General features: G+C 45.0%; 2 protein-coding genes across 6 annotated transcripts in view; one reads left to right on the plus strand and one right to left on the minus strand.

Moving 5' to 3' along the window:
- Nucleotides 1-14,273, plus strand: LOC108263079 (CD276 antigen). 2 transcript variants are annotated; one of them, XR_008395072.1, is made up of 6 exons: nucleotides 1-415; nucleotides 5,208-5,555; nucleotides 5,692-5,982; nucleotides 6,221-6,583; nucleotides 12,800-13,634; nucleotides 14,029-14,273. XR_008395072.1 is itself a non-coding variant. In XM_017463520.3 (4 exons), the coding sequence occupies exons 1-4, from the start codon at nucleotides 334-336 to the stop codon at nucleotides 6,478-6,480; spliced, it is 981 nt and encodes a 326-aa protein (XP_017319009.1). In that variant the 5' UTR covers nucleotides 1-333; the 3' UTR covers nucleotides 6,481-8,160. The 2 variants fall into 2 exon arrangements, 1 of the variants encoding a protein (XP_017319009.1); XM_017463520.3 differs by lacking the exons at nucleotides 12,800-13,634; nucleotides 14,029-14,273 and having other exon boundaries at nucleotides 6,221-8,160.
- Nucleotides 10,004-15,924, minus strand: part of mfsd2aa (MFSD2 lysolipid transporter A, lysophospholipid a) — a 24,431-nt gene continuing 18,510 nt past the window's right edge. For 3 of the 4 annotated variants that reach the window (XM_047153608.2, XM_053679123.1, XM_053679138.1), the window contains 3 exons: nucleotides 14,902-14,985; nucleotides 14,693-14,805; nucleotides 13,024-13,645 (listed from right to left, as the gene is read on the minus strand). In XM_047153608.2, coding sequence (XP_047009564.2) covers nucleotides 13,024-13,645; nucleotides 14,693-14,805; nucleotides 14,902-14,985 — 819 coding nt within the window. Of the gene's footprint in view, nucleotides 12,499-12,794; nucleotides 12,975-13,023; nucleotides 13,646-14,692; nucleotides 14,806-14,901; nucleotides 14,986-15,924 lie in introns of those variants that run through there. The other variant, XM_053679130.1, reaches the window with a different exon arrangement.

A 15,924-nucleotide genomic window follows, 5' to 3' on the forward strand; every position in this document is an offset into this window, starting at 1 on the left:
TGTGTGAGTGTGTGTGTGTGTGTCTGTGTGTGTGTGTGTGTGTGAGTGTGTGTGTGTGTGTGTGAGTGTGTGTGTGTGAGTGTGTGTGTGTTAACTTACATTTTATTTTATGATCGATAAAGTTAACAAATATATCACAGTGAAAAGATTAAAGAAAAGTTATATAGAGCCTGTAAAGCTATGCAAGCTAAAGAGCTAAAGGCGGAGCAACAAACATCTGGATGTTCTCCATCCGGGTCAGACCGGGTGTGTTTCCGGTGAGCACAGTCAGCGGTTTTTTTCAGCTGTGTCGCCAGCACGGCGGCGGCGGCGGTAGCGGCACTGCAGCGGGAGATGAGCGCTCACACCGGGACTCCATCATGGGTGTGCTGCGGGGTTCATTTCCTCCTCCTGCTCGCCCAAATGTCCTGTAACAGTGAGTCTGCTTTTCTTTCTGTCTGTCTGTCTTTCTTTCTGTCTGTCTTTCTTTCTGTCTTTCTTTCTTTCTGTCTTTCTGTACTCCATTGTGCTCAGCTTCACATTTAATCGTGTCACGAATGTTTTAAAAATAACGTTAATGCTACAATCGTTCCATTAAAATAAAAGAAGATAAATCGACTTTCCGTAATTATAAACCTGGTGAAGTGATATGAGGAGTGAATTCAGTCAGACAGCGCAGTATGACTCGTTCACAAAGCCCCTCTCTCTCTCTCTCTCTCTCTCTCTCTCTCTCTCTCTCTCTCTCTCTCTCTCTCAGTTCATCTACTAGTTCACATTATGTATGTGTCTGCAGATCTAATGTGTACACAGAGTTAAGCTATGAGTGTGTGTGTGTGTATATGAGTGTGTGTGTGTATGGTGTATATGAGTGTGTGTGTGTATGGTGTATATGAGTGTGTGGGAGGAGGGGGAGGGGGGGGGAGTTGAGGAGGGGGAGTTGGGGAGTTGGGGAGGGGGAGGGGGGGACGGGGGGGTGAAGAAGGTGGGGAGGAGGAGGACGGGGGGAAGGACGGGGAGGAGGAAGACAGGGAAGGAGGACAGGGGAGGGGGAGAGGAGGGAGGAGGAGGGAGGGGGAGGGGGGGGACGGGGGGGTGAAGAAGGTGGGGAGGAGGACGGGGGAGAGGAGGAGGACGGGAGCATGGGGGGATGGGGGGGTGAAGAAGATGGGGAGGAGGAGGAGGACGGGGGGAAGGACAGGGAAGGAGGACGGGGGGAGGAGGAAGACAGGGAAGGAGGACAGGGGAGGGGGAGAGGAGGGGGAGAGGAGGGAGGGGGAGAGGAGGAAGACAGGGGGAGGAGGACAGGGGGGGGAGGAGGACAGGGGGAGGAAGAAGATGGGGAGAAGCAAGATGGGGGGGGGGAGGAGGGAGGGGGGGGACGGGGGGGTGAAGAAGGTGGGGAGGAGGACGGGGGAGAGGAGGAGGACGGGAGCATGGGGGGATGGGGGGGTGAAGAAGATGGGGAGGAGGAGGACGGGGGGAAGGACAGGGAAGGAGGACGGGGGGAAGGACAGGGAAGGAGGACGGGGGGAGGAGGAAGACAGGGAAGGAGGACAGGGGAGGGGGAGAGGAGGGGGAGAGGAGGGAGGGGGAGGGAGGGGGAGGGGGAGGAGAGGAGGAAGACAGGGGGAGGAGGACAGGGGGAGAGGAGGGAGGGGGAGGGGAGGAGAGGAGGAAGACAGGGGGAGGAGGACAGGGGGAGGAGGAGGACAGGGGGAGGAAGTGGAGAGGGGGAGGAAGAAGATGGGGGGGGGAGGACGGTGGGGGATGAGGGGGAGAGGAAGAAGATGGGGAGGAGGACGGGGAGGGGAGGAGGACGAGGAGGACGGGGAGGGGGGAGGGGAGGAAGAAGATGGGGAGGAGGACGGGGAGGGGGGAGGGGAGGAGGAAGATGGGGGAGGGGAGGGGAGGAGGAGGACAGGGGGAGGAAGTGGAGAGGGGGAGGAAGAAGATGGGGAGGGGAGGAAGTGGAGGGGGGAGGAAGAAGATGGGGAGAAGCAAGATGGGGGGGAGGGGAGGAGGACGGGGGGGATGAGGGGGAGGGGGAGAGGAAGAAGATGGGGAGGAGGACGGGGAGGGGGAGAGGGAGGGAGGGGAGAGGGAGGAAGAAGATGAGGAGGAAGATGGGGGGGGGGATATGGGCGGGGCATGGGGGCGAGCAACTGTCAGCTGTCAGTGGCCCTAATTAGGAGACAGCATCTTCTCGTAGGATAAGAACACTGGTCTGATAAAAACTATGAGACGCAGACGTCCTCGAAGTACCATAGTATGAGTGCATTTAATGAGAGGTATTCGACTGTGATAAATAAAAGGGCGTGGCTGAGGAGGTCACTCAGTTTGGACCTGAACATGCACACACTTGCCAACACGCACCTGAAGCTGGGCTGATGTTTCTCATTCTGATGTCTGAGCTGTAGCTCAGTGTACTGATATTCTAACTAGCACCCCAACGTGAGTGACCGAAGTGACGGCACAAACCAAGGCCGCGAACAGCAGCTCCATTTCCAAATCATCTACTACTGACTGACCTTCACTATCACCCGAAGAGGCTTGGCAAGGCTAACCGGTCTCTGCTTTATAACTGCAAACTGCACTGAAAGAAGACAGAGGAAATAACAGATGTGTATGTAACCGCAGGGTTAGAGGAAACCGACTAAACCTCCAACACTTCATACCACAAACAAGCAGCAGTTAAACGGTCCATATCTAAAACTTCCTGCCTAATGGACTAATCATCCCATTAAAACAAAATATCAGTCCACTTTCCAGCCTACAAACGGCGCAGTATGATTCATCTTCTAGTCCACATTACACACAGTGTGTGAGTGTGTGAGTGTGTGAGTGTGTGGGTGTGTGGGTGTGTGAGTGTGTGGGTGTGTGAGTGTGTGAGTGTGAGTGTGTGTGTGTGTGAGGGTGTGTGTGTGGTCATTAAGGTCAATGATTTAACTTTAAGCTGAAATAACTCGAGGTGACAGAATTAAAATGATTCATAATATAATGTGTCTAGACGTGATTAATAAGATGAAAGTTAAAGTATGAGGACTGATGCATTACTAGTACCTTCTTCCTCTGATGATGATGATGATGATAATAATAATAATAATAATAATAGTGTGAGCTTTTTGAATTCCTGATTATTTCCTCACTTGTGCATTCAGATCAAGCGAGCCAAACTTGGTGTTACTGATAAAAAGCTTAGTTTACCGTTTTTCACACACACACAAATATGTCATAGTCGTAAGAACAAAAATATCTGGTGTGAAGGACACCATGCATGCTTGTGTCACTTCAGAGCATTCCGAGACATGTTTAGACACCGCCTTCAGCCCCGTGACCCTGAACCCAGGGACGATCTGTGACAGAGGGGAACGACTTGAGTCACTTCTGTAGGTTCTTTGAGGAGCAGCACTGGATGAATGGATGTTAAATGGAATAAAACTAATAGAAATGTGTCTCAATACAAACAGGATAAATATAAGCTCTGTAAATTAGGAGTGTAACACAATGCCCCATCTGTATTAAATCCAGCCTAACAACCACCGTGTTTCCGACTTCCTCAACCTCAAACACGTCAGCAGTTCATCATCCGTCTCATCTTGTGATGTTCATGGGACTGCTTTTTAAATCCCGCCCACAGTTATTCGTTTTGTTTGTACTACCCACATATTTCCCAAAATATGCTTCATGCACCAACGCACCTGCCTTTGCTTGTTCCACTTCCTGGCACTCACATGGAATATAAAACCTCCTGCTTGCAAACTTTTCTGCTGAGTCCTACATGATTCCTGTCCTGATACCACAGCTCTAGACAAGCTTTTTAAAAACCCCAGATCATGAGGTGTGTGATGAGGTTCCACATAACTGAGGCATGCGCTCCTTCTCTTTTCTTTCTTTGTTTCCCATGATACCCTCTCCAGGAGAATGTACACACAGCGGGGGAGATGAGTATCGGATGTGTCAGCATTGTTTTCAGTAAATATATCTCCAGTGAGCGGCAGGCAGCAGAGCAGTGTTCGCAACGGAGTCGGAAGGCGGAGCAACGGCTAAAGTGGAGCCGTTGCAAGTGCAGAAGTTATTGAAGTAGAGTGCAGTCAGAGAACCAAAACAGTGAAAACGAGAACGAGAGCTAGAACAGAGAATACTAGGCCAAAACATCCGGACCATAAAACCAACTATGGAACACACAAACATGCCAACAGCAGAAACTTGACAATCAGGTGCTGAAACACAGGAACTTCTATACTGGTGCTAATCAGGGTGAAACGAGACACAGGTGCGAGCGGAACGTGTGACGTGCTGGGGCTGATGGGTAATGGGGTTCAGCACCCATCATTTTTGTGCTTGGTGACGAGGTAGGTCTTCAGACTTTGAAGACAACCAGCGACTGTTTGGACAGAGTCGAGCCTTTATTTATGTCTCGCTCGTATTCTAAAGAGGTCGATTACTTTTTTAAAAGGTAAAATGAAGCACCTTTTCGAGTTGTTCCAGACCTGCCTCTGCCGTCCTCATTTCTGCCTGAACCTGAGCTAGTGTTGCAGTCGGGTTTTTCAGGTTGGGAATAACCCTTCAGTCCTGAACGCAGTCAGATGCAGTGGAGTCATTATGAATAGACGCTGAATTTGGGGATTTTCCTTTTACTCTCCAGTTACACCGAGGGAAACTACTGCCCGTATACGTCTTCTATAAAATGTAAATATATTCCTGTCGAATGTGACGATATGAAGTTCGGATATAGGGAGTATTTCTCTTGAAAAACACTCAGGCTTTTACAGGTTCTTCGGGTGATTTCCAGTCACCACCTCCATATTTCCTCTACAGCTGACTGCTGTTATTTCTTCATGAAGGAAAATAGTCCCGAATTTCCACCAACATTTTATTCATGCACTCTCGCAGTGTCATCTGTTCTAATGAAACCGTGTCGGTTCTATCCGATCCACTGTCTGAATTCAGAACTTGATCTGTTTAATCCCCTCAATCCAGCCGTTCCACACCGAAACCTCTGATTATTGTTCAGTTATTGATCTCAAAGCTGAGTATTCAGGACTGTTCACGAATAAAGAACTGATAAACTGACTGAACCCCTGCTGAGAGTTTAAGGGGTTAATCTTTGTGTTTTCTGTTGAGTTGGATCCTGTATAAACCCCTCTCCTGTACCGGGTTTCCAATTCTGAGGCAGTTTTAGAACATGACGATCTTTAACGTTTCACCCTCCATGTTTGTGTCTGTAGTGGAGTTTGAGATCTCGGTACCCGCTCGTGTGCAGATGGGCATGTACGGCGAGTCGGTGGTTCTGCCCTGCACGTTCCCAGTGAGCAGCTCGTGGGACGCAGGCAGCAGTGTGATCACGTGGCAGCGCCAACTAGAAGTGGTCCACAGTTTCTTCTACGGCCTAGACCAACCGCAGTACCAGAGCCAGAGATACGCCAACCGCACCAGCCTGTTCTACCAGGAGATGAAGAACGGGAACGCGTCGCTCAGGCTGGACCGTACCACTCTGGAGGACGCGGGGGAGTACACCTGCTCCATCAGCACTCAGCTGGGCAGCCAGAGGAAGAGCTTCGGCCTCAAAGTAGCAGGTAACGATGCGATGTAAAGAATACATATGGTAAAAATATCAAATGAACCTTTACAGTGAAGTGTTACTGGTAACCATGGTAATTGGGGGTAACCCGTGGTAACCCTAACTCGAACTCTTCTCCGCCCCTCCTTTAGCGTTCTACCCCGAGCCTCATGTGCACATCATTATGCTGAACGACGGCCATGTGGAGGTTGTGGTGACCTCGGAAGGCGGGTACCCCTCCCCCTCGCTGCAGTGGCTGATGGGAAACGAGAGCGACATCACCAACGACACTCTCACGCAGCTGAGGCAGGACGAACACACACGTCTGTACAGCGTGAACAGTAAACTGAACCTGAGCGGCACCGTCAACTCCTCCATCACCTTCATCATGAAGAACCCCGATCTGGGCCAGGAGATCAGGAGGAACATCGAACTCTTCTCAGGTGGGTTTGAGTTTAAACAGCTTTAATGTACTGAGAGTCAGGAGGTTTATCAGGATGACCATGACCTTCATGTAGAATCCTGAAGGGTTCTTTGGTCTGCCTCAGGAACCCTTAGGAACCCATAAGGAACTGGACACCATGATACAAAATGTGCAGTAGATTATATTAGTAATTCTGTGTAATCCGGAATAAACTGCAGCTTTATTGTTAAACACTGTTTTATAAATGTTTTTCCCAGAGAACGGAGGACATGAACACGAACAGAACACCGCTACACCGTTCCTTCTTGGACTGGCCACTGGGATGCTTTTTATCCTTATAGTTTTAATAGTCATTATTTTCATGTGTAAAATGAGCTTTAAAAAGCGTTCCTCCCGAAGAGGTGTAGGTTCAGAGATACAGCACTCAGAATCACGGCCGTGTTCGGACCATCAGCTACAGAGATCAACATGTTTATCAGAAGAACGCGAGCACATTGCTGAACCTCACAGCAGATGATGAACAGAATTATTGCGTCTTTCTGGCTGCCAGGAACTTTTTTCAGCATCTGTGGGCATCTGGAGCGATTCCCAGTCAAGCTCAGACAGATTTAGAATTGGAGGTAAACGATTTACAGTCATGTGAAAAAATAAGTACACCCCTTGGAAATTGCTGGGGGTTTTTTTTTTTGACACATTTGGACGAGCAAACATCTGATCCTCTTTGAAACCGTGCATATGAATAAAGTTGATGTACTTTAATAACAAGGGGAACTCCGGAACAATAACAAGGGGAACTCCAGACACTAGATACGAGAGGCATGCAAATAAGACCGGTTCCACCTGCACTCCCTGAGCAGGTTCTAATCACCAGCACCCAATCAAAGGAATGATAAATGTAGGGGTGTACTTACTTTTTATATGTGACAGATCTGTTTTTTTGTTCATTTAAATTGTGAAAGTTTCCACATTTCAGTTTTATGTGTCACTGGATAGAGTCTATGACCTTTATTACTAGGCACTGTTTCGTATGTGAGCTTTTCGGGGTAAGGCTTTTCGGGGTTTGCTCGTGGGAAGATGTGTTTGAGTGCAGTGAATTAGAAGAGCTGAGACGAAAACAGAGTTGATCTCTGGTAAATCTGAGTCACAGTGAGAAATTGGCCTTTATCATGGTGAAAACAAAATCCTGTTTATTCTGTATAATTACATCAGCCTAGCACATGTCTGTGGACTGGGGACCAGCTGGGGAAACATGCAAAATACACACGTGCAGGGTGTGAGGCGTATGTGCTAACTACTAACCACTGTGCTCCTCTATCTATATTAGAGATATACCTCTATCTATATTTCTCTATCTATATTAGAGAGAGGGAGAGACAGAGAGAGGGAGAGAGAGAGGGAGAGAGAGGGAGAGAGAGAGGGAGAGACAGAGAGAGAGAGGGAGAGACAGAGAGAGAGAGGGAGAGAGAGAGAAAGGGAGAGAGAGAGAGAGGGAGAGAGAGAGAGAGGTTGGGGGGAAGATATGAGTTCAGATGCTCATAAAAACGTGTACAGGATTTGAAGTGCTGTAGATTTGGGTGTAGTGTGCGGTGTTTGTTACATGTACAGTACTGTAAAATTGCGTTGTTTACATATGAGTTTATTAGGAAGTCAGTGTGGGACATGATACAGCTCCCAGTGGAGCAGAGAGGGTTAAAGGTCATACAAGGGCAGATTGGTGGTGCTGGCGCTTGAACCCTCAACCTTCTGATCAATAAACCAGTGTCTTAACCAGTGAGTCCCCACGGGGGCTGTCCACCATGTCCACTGAAATACCCTTCCTCACGCTGCCGTTTACATTCGTACACTACACTGATTATTACCCGCTGCATCACACACACACACACAACAACATGGGCCTCCCTTTGTGGCCCCCTCGAGTCATAAAATTTTCAGTTTCTTTCTTCACGTTAGTCTCTTCCGTATTAACTTCCTCAGCTAACACTCCACGTCCTCTATCTAAAAACTTATCCGTTTGAAATAGTGTTAGATTTTATCTGTGTGACTAACAGTACACTGTTACATCAGCAGACATCTCGGATTGGTGTGTCTTTAGTGTGCTGTGTATCATTTATGAATATTTCTCATTTTTATGTACATCACAGTCCAAAGGTTGACAATCCCGACTTCCATACAGGTAAAATTGATTTTTTTTTTTTTTTTTAAATCACGTTCTAGAATTTCTAAGCGGCCCCCTGGCGCCATCTGGCGGCCAGCAGTTTGAGAGCCACTCATACACTATGATTGAGAATATGATGTTATTTTTGGATTGAGATACAGCACTATAATAGATAGGTTGCTGAAACAGAAATGTGAGCTGCATGTGAACGCTGCTGAGAGAGAGAGGGGGGGGGTGACTCCTCTGTCTCTCCTCTCCTCTGTCTCTCCCTCTCCTCCTCTGTCTCTCCCTCTTCTCCCCTCTGTCTCTCCTCTCCTGTCTCCCCTCTATCTCTCCCTCTTCTGTCTCTCCTCTCTCTCCTCCCGTCTCATCTGTGTCTCCTCTCCTCTCTCTCTCCTCTCGTGTCTCCCCTCTATCTCTCCCTCTTCTCTGTCTCTCCTCTGTCTCTTCTCCCCTCTCCTCTGTCTCTCCTCTCCTCTGTCTCTCCCTCTTCTGTCTCTCCCTCTTCTCCCCTCTGTCTCTCCTCTCTCTCCTCCCGTCTCATCTGTCTCTCCTCTCCTCTCTCTCTCCTCTCCTGTCTCCCCTCTATCTCTCCCTCTTCTCTGTCTCTCCTCTGTCTCTTCTCCCCTCTCCTCTGTCTCTCCTCTCCTCTGTCTCTCCCTCTTCTCCCCTCTGTCTCCCCTCTATCTCTCCTCTCCTGTCTCTCCTCTCCTCCGGAGCGGAATTAAAACTCCTGTGCACTAACACTACTTCTATCGTTCTCTGGTTCCTGGCTTTGTCTGTATTTCCTCATCTGTAAGTCGCTTTGGATGAAATTTTCTGCTCAGTGAATTAAATGTAAATGTAAATAAAGCGATTGAACTGGAGTCTAATTAACGACGTCTACGTGACCACATCAGAGGCGTCCTATTGGATATCATTATATATCGTTTCCTCTCCGATCTCTACTCAATAAAACACAAAGTTTATCTTTCTATTTTTCTTTCTAATTCCGCAGTGACAGATTTTTTTTTCCGTTTATTGTCGGACCGTTTTAACCACAGTGACGTCAGTGCCGGCCGCATCTGCACGTGCACAGCGCTACTTCCGCCAATGATTTAAAAGTAAAGCAACGACTTGAAAGCAAAATAATAATAATAATAATAATAATAATAATAATAATGTTCAAATAGTAAGCACATTATTATTATTATTATTATTATTAATAATAATAATAATAATAATAATTCAGTGATTTGAATGTCAAAAGAAATGTAATTCAGGGTAATTGTTTGGAGCATTCTGATTGGTCCATGTGTGATAAACGTTGCACTAAGGCCTGTTAGGGTTTTTCTTTATCATCATCACTGGTGTAATCACCATGAAGATAAAACACATCAACTGCGTGTTTAAACCACAGAGTTTTATTATTGCAAATAAACACATTTTATTATCGCAAATAAATCACACCGTCACATTACTGTAACAATTAACCAAGATCCATCATTTACAACACACACACACACACACACACACACACACACTAACCCAGGGTTTGTGTTGTAAACATTTACCAACGTATTTTCCTCCCGTGTCTCTTCATTTTCTGTTGAAATGTTTTATAAAACACACTCCGGTTTCCCACCACACTGTACACAGCCTTAATTTTTTGTACTGTTATTGTCAATCAGTCAGAAAATAGAATAACGCCTTTAATGCAGCATTAACTCGTTTCACTTGGACTGGATTTCATTTCTCTCTTTTGGACTTTCGGGTTTTATTTTAAACTATTAATAAATGTAGATTATTACATCGTTAACATGTAGAACACAAATCTCTTCATATTTGGACCATTAATGCTATTAAGAGCTGCACAAAAAAATACACAAAAAAAATCAACTCTGAATTTTACATTATTGAATTATAATTTTATTAAAACTGTTGATTGAAATTAAATAAATATTACAAGGAAAAAACCCATCAGAACCTATAAAGGTGTCTCGCTTCATTCAAAATAAGCAGCTTCTGGAGCTTTGCACAACATTTAAACTGAACACTGTTAAAGAACACGAGTCGAGGATTCGTCTCAGATACGCTCAACAGCAGCTCTGATTAATAAGCAGTGGTGTGTGTTAAAGTCAAGTCCTGATGATAAAGTGGTTTAAAGTGTTTCTGCTTCATTATCCATAAAAACCTTCGTTTCCTTACGCGTTTCCTCGTCCGCGTCGTTATTCTGCTGCTTTCGTGCTCATTTTAGATCGGATCCCACATCCTGAAGGTTTCAAAACTGTTGCAGGTAAAAGATTTCAACAAAAGATTTGAACAAACTCGCTCTGAACGTCATTGGAAATGTCACCGTCAGTGTCTTGGCTCGTATTTTAAATTAAACGGCAGCGTATCTGAATGTGCAGTATTTTCTGACGATGTCTGCAGACGTTTAAAGTTTGACCCCGCTGCAGTTATTCGTTATTCATTAGAGTCCTGCAATCTCTCACCCATTGGAGAAATCCGTGTAACAATTCTAGCGCTGTCTAGCGCTCGTTTACTTATTGCTGGTTTGTTGGGTTTATTCAGTGTGTAAACACTCATCCGGTTTTTTTGGTTAAAAAAAATTCAAGTGCTGGTTTTTATGTTAAACACTGAGGTCAGTACAGCACTCAGAAGCGGTGGTGCTGTGCACATGTGCTGTGATGGATGAAGTTCAACTCTTTGCATTTGTGCCACAACGTTGACAATAATCGACACAAACTGACCATATCATTGTGGCACAAACAGAAATGAACTTCATACACCATTGTAAAACAAAAACAAAAAAACCCTTGAATGCTCACTAAATAATCAATAATCCTTCACGACAGTTTGACACACACGGTTAGATTTCCTAATAAAGTAAATGATCAGATATTAGACATTTCATCAACTGACTGCTGAGGTTTCATCTTAAGATAACAGCTAGCATGACGTGATCTAGCCTGCTAGCGAAAGTGACTAGCCGTGTAGCTTCAGATAGTTCCCATTAGAGAGGTAACACTACGCTAAACTAAACTAAAAAGGTATCTGGCTAATATTAGCATTAGCTGTGTTTACGTAGCTGGTTAGCTAAGCTAAAGCTGTTAAACTATAATATTGTGTTATTTAGATCAGTAAAACTGCACGTTACATCAGTCTTGGAAGTGAATAAATATATTAGTTATGCTACATGATAAAATTTGGTTAATCAAGTCAGTAACAGTCAGGAGCAGTATAATATAATAAACTGATGTTATTTTGAACAATGGAGATGACGTCTCGATCTCACTTTTTAACTCAAACAATTTATTCAGATTCTCTCAAACAACCAAATCCTTCGAATTTATGGCTAACGTTTTGGTTCTCGTGTTTAATAGACTTTATTTCTTTATTCGGATGAAATGACAGGATTTTTTTTAATTTTGCGGCTGCAATTCCTGTTTCATCCACAAGAGTGCACTATATACACAAGTGAACAATTAACCAAATTCATTTGGAGTTGGCCTACCGTTTTATCTTTATTATTCGTTGGACATTTTTCTTCTAATGGGGGTCTTCAAATATTTTTCCCCCACAGAAATTTATTATTCATCCTTATGTTTATTTTAGGTTCTTATGTAGATTTTATTTTTCTCTAAATTGTTGTTGATATTTATTTGAACTAAGTAGTTGGATGTAATTCTTTGGATCAGCCACAGGGGGCAGCAGAGCCTGTGATGAGAACGCACATGTTACATACATATATTTATATTTACTCCAAATGAATCGAGTTATTTATTCAGAAGAAAGTGCAGTCAGGGCTTTAGTGCTCAAATCCTGCTTTAACTTCCGTTCCTCCACTACCACATGGTAAAAAAAAACAACTCTTGGGGTTCTGAATGGATGCTGAGATGAAGGATTGAGTGGACATCACCTCAGACTTCGAGAACTTACCCAGAATGCATTGGTCCAAATAGGTCGAGGCTGAGGCTGCTTCTCTTGTGCTGGGTAAAGTACACACTCTGCTGACTGATCGTGAGTGGAAGTCGATCAGGAAGCATTAAACCTCAGCACTAAAGCGCTGGCAGGTGATGGCTGTAATTGCTATTGTAATTGTAATTGTAATTCTTCTTCTTCTTCTTCTTCTTATTATTATTATTATTATCCTCCTCCTCCAATGTGCAGTGGTAAGAGTAGACCAAGTGCAAAAACTAAAGTCCTTCTGTGTCTTCTTCCTTCATTTATCCTAACACCATGTGAACGAGTCTTAATAAGGCACTTATGGTTGCACATGCGCACACACACACACACACACACACACACACACACACACACACACACACACACACACACACTACAGAAGTGTGTGTACTCGACTCAAGTGTGATTCAGACGTCCTGTTCACTGCTGTCACTGTAAGAAGAAGAAAAACAAACGGGAAAAAAAAAATGAACCCATTAGTGTCATTAAACTAATCCATTTAATTACACACACACACACACACACACACACACACACACACACACACACACACAGACAGACAGACACACAGACACACAGACACACACACACAGACACACACACACACACACACACACACACAGAGTGATAACACTAACTTTATATCACTGAAATCTGACTCAGCCAAAAGTGTGTGTGTGTGTGTGTGTGTGTGTGTGTGTGTGTGTGTGTGTGTGTGTGTGTCTCACTGCAGAAGGGCGTGTAGGCGGGTACGGTTTTCTCTCCTCCTCTCCTCGTCGATGGGGTAGGATCTGAAGATGAGGAGGCCGAGGATGATGAGGGAGACGGGCGCGGCCGACACCAGCAGCTTCAGGGTTAAATTCACCGAGTCGGGCTGAACACACGCTCTCGACACGTATCCTGCAAAACTGCACACAGACAGACAGACAGACGGAGAAGACAGTGACCAACATGTCATTAATGTGCACAAAGTATAATAATACTCCACACACACACACACACACACACACACACACACACACACACACACACACACACAGAGAGAGAGAGAGAGCGGGAGAGAGTGTAATACAGAGAGTGAGTGAGAGTCAAAGAGATGAATAAAAAAAAGATAGAGTAATAAAGTGAGAATGAATAATAGTGACAGAGTAAACAAGAACACAATACAGCTAGAGAGAGATCGAGAGACAGACAGGCAGAGAGTGAGAAAAACAATAATACAGGGGATGAGACAGAAAGAAATAGAGACAAACTGATAGAGTGAGACAGACAGTAATAGAGAGTGAGACAGTGAGAGAGAGTGAGAGAGAGAGAGAGAGAGAGAGAGAGTGAGAGAGAGAGTGAGAGAGAGAGAGAGAGAGAGAGAGTGAGACAGTGAGAGAGTGAGAGAGAGAGTGAGACAGTGAGAGAGAGAGAGAGAGACAGGTGGACTGACTGTAAGCTGAGCGTGGAGATGCCCAGTGAAACTCCGGAGGCGAACTTGGTGAAGAAGACGTAGAAGGAGTAGAAGATGGCCTCGTGACCCTGAGAGCGGGGATTCTGTACTTTATAATCATCCACTGCATCGGGTAACATGGACCTGATCACCATGGCAACACACACACACACACACACACACACACACACATTACTCTGTGTTTCTGGAGATGAACGCAGCTGAAGATCTCATCATCATTATCGTCACTTTAGGGCTATACTGTATACTGTACTGTAACTGTAAGCAAGTACATCCATCATCATCATCATCATAATCATCATAATCACCATAATCATAATCATCATAATCATAATCATAATAATAATTGATAATCATCATCATCATAATAATCATAATCACCATAATCATAATAATAATAATCATAATAATCATAATCGTAATAATCATAATAATGATGATAATAATCATAATAATAATAGTAATAATGATGATGATGATGATGTTCATGTTGAATATTTCTGCAGGGAAGGTGAAGCGTTGGAATGACGCGAGCGCAGGGGTCGATCGGTGTAATGTACAACTTGAGGTTTTCACCCAGGAAATGAAATCTGCACTAATGAAGTGATGAAGCACAGAAATGCAGCGTGTGGCTAATCCGGTGTGAAGGGTTCGGGATGAGATTAGTAACCATGGAGATGTTTCTTTAGGAATAATCCAGTAGTGAATGAAAATACGACTGGAAATGTTAATAAAATAACTGAAATACTCATGATGTGCAGTACAGTACTTACTGAGCACCTCGTCACGCACCGGAACTAACCAGATACACACAAGTGTGTGTGTCAGTCCACAGTGGAGTTATTCTCACACACACACGTACGCACACACGCACGCACGCACACACACGCGCGCGCACGCACACACACGCGCACGCGCACACACGCGCGCGCGCACACACACGCGCGCGCACACACACGCGCGCACACGCACACACACGCACTTCATAAACAGAAATGATACGGATTCCAGATTCGGAATAAAATATTTGAAATATTATTTACAATAATTAACTGAAATGAAATGCAATTTAACTGAATTACACCAATATTCATTACTGTAAAAGTGCATAAGTAACTAATTAACACTGTTCACACACGCACACGCACACACACACACACAAACACACACCATGGCAGGAGGAAAGCTGCAGCCACACTGGCACCGGCTGCTACGGCAACGATGTAGGTTATGATGAGAGAGCTCTCAATACACACCACCAGGATCATGAAGGGGACCGCCCACTGTAACACACACACACACACACACACACACACACACAGGTTAATATATAGCAAAACACACACACACACACACACACACCAGTTGCAGTCACTCACCATGATGCCGACGTAGACTGCAGTCTTTTTGCCGAAGCGCGTGAGGAACAGCTGCCACAGAGGGATGGTGAGGGTTCCAGACAGCTACACACACACACACACACACACACACACACACACACGTTAATATATAGCAAAACACACACACACATTGGACCACTCACAGATTGTATTAAAATCATTACGTAGCTATTATGATGTTGTATCATAGCAACATGGAGTGAACAGTATTATGGGATGGATTTTCTCTGAGTAACGACAGTAAGGAGAATTTAATCAAGTGTTTAATGCAACACACTCTCTCTAACCTGTACCAAATCCATGAAACTTCACCCAGACCGGTGCACCCCGACGTGTGTGTGTGTGTGTGTGTGTGTGTGTGTGTGTGTGGTTGTGTGTGTGTGTGTGTGTGTGTGTGTGTGTGTGTGTGTGTGTGTGGTTGTGTGTGTGTGTGTGTGTGTGTGTGGTTGTGTGTGTGTGTGTGTGTGTGTGTGTGTGTGTGTGTGTGTGTGTGTGTGTGTGTGTGTGTGGTGTCTCTAACTACACTGTCTCATTCTTGACCTTATAAAATGATTCATTCATCACTGCTTTCACTTTCACTTTCTCCAGACTGAAGCTGAAAAACACCTGACATCACACACTCTCCCAGCCATGGACCCTTCATCTTCATGAAGCTCCACCACACACACACACACACACACACACACACACACACACACACCAACACACAGAGAGAGACTGTATTAAAACCTTTACGTAGCTATTATGATGTTGTATCATAGCGACAAGTGTTTAATGCAACACACTCTCTCTAATCTGTACCAAATCCATGAAACTTCACCCAGACCGGTGCACCCCGACGTGTGTGTGTGTGTGTGTGTGTGTGTGTGTGTGTGTGTGTGTGTGTGTGTGTGTGTGTCTCAAGCTTCACTGTCCCTGTGTTGATCTTATAAAAGAATTTAGTCATTGTTCCAAAGTAAAGCAGGAAAATATCTGACGTGTGTGTGTGTGTGTGTGTGTGTG

This window comes from Ictalurus punctatus, chromosome 3, assembly GCF_001660625.3.
Source record: "Ictalurus punctatus breed USDA103 chromosome 3, Coco_2.0, whole genome shotgun sequence".
Classification (NCBI taxonomy): Eukaryota; Metazoa; Chordata; class Actinopteri; order Siluriformes; family Ictaluridae; genus Ictalurus; species Ictalurus punctatus.

Excerpts from the sequence above, each read along its gene's own strand:
- LOC108263079 (XM_017463520.3), top strand. The coding sequence starts at position 334 with ATGAGCGCTCACACCGGGACTCCATCATGGGTGTGCTGCGGGGTTCAT. Across the intron at positions 5,556-5,691 it reads CTTCGGCCTCAAAGTAGCAG|CGTTCTACCCCGAGCCTCAT; the intron begins GTAACGATGCGA and ends CCCCTCCTTTAG. Across the intron at positions 5,983-6,220 it reads GAACATCGAACTCTTCTCAG|AGAACGGAGGACATGAACAC; the intron begins GTGGGTTTGAGT and ends TGTTTTTCCCAG.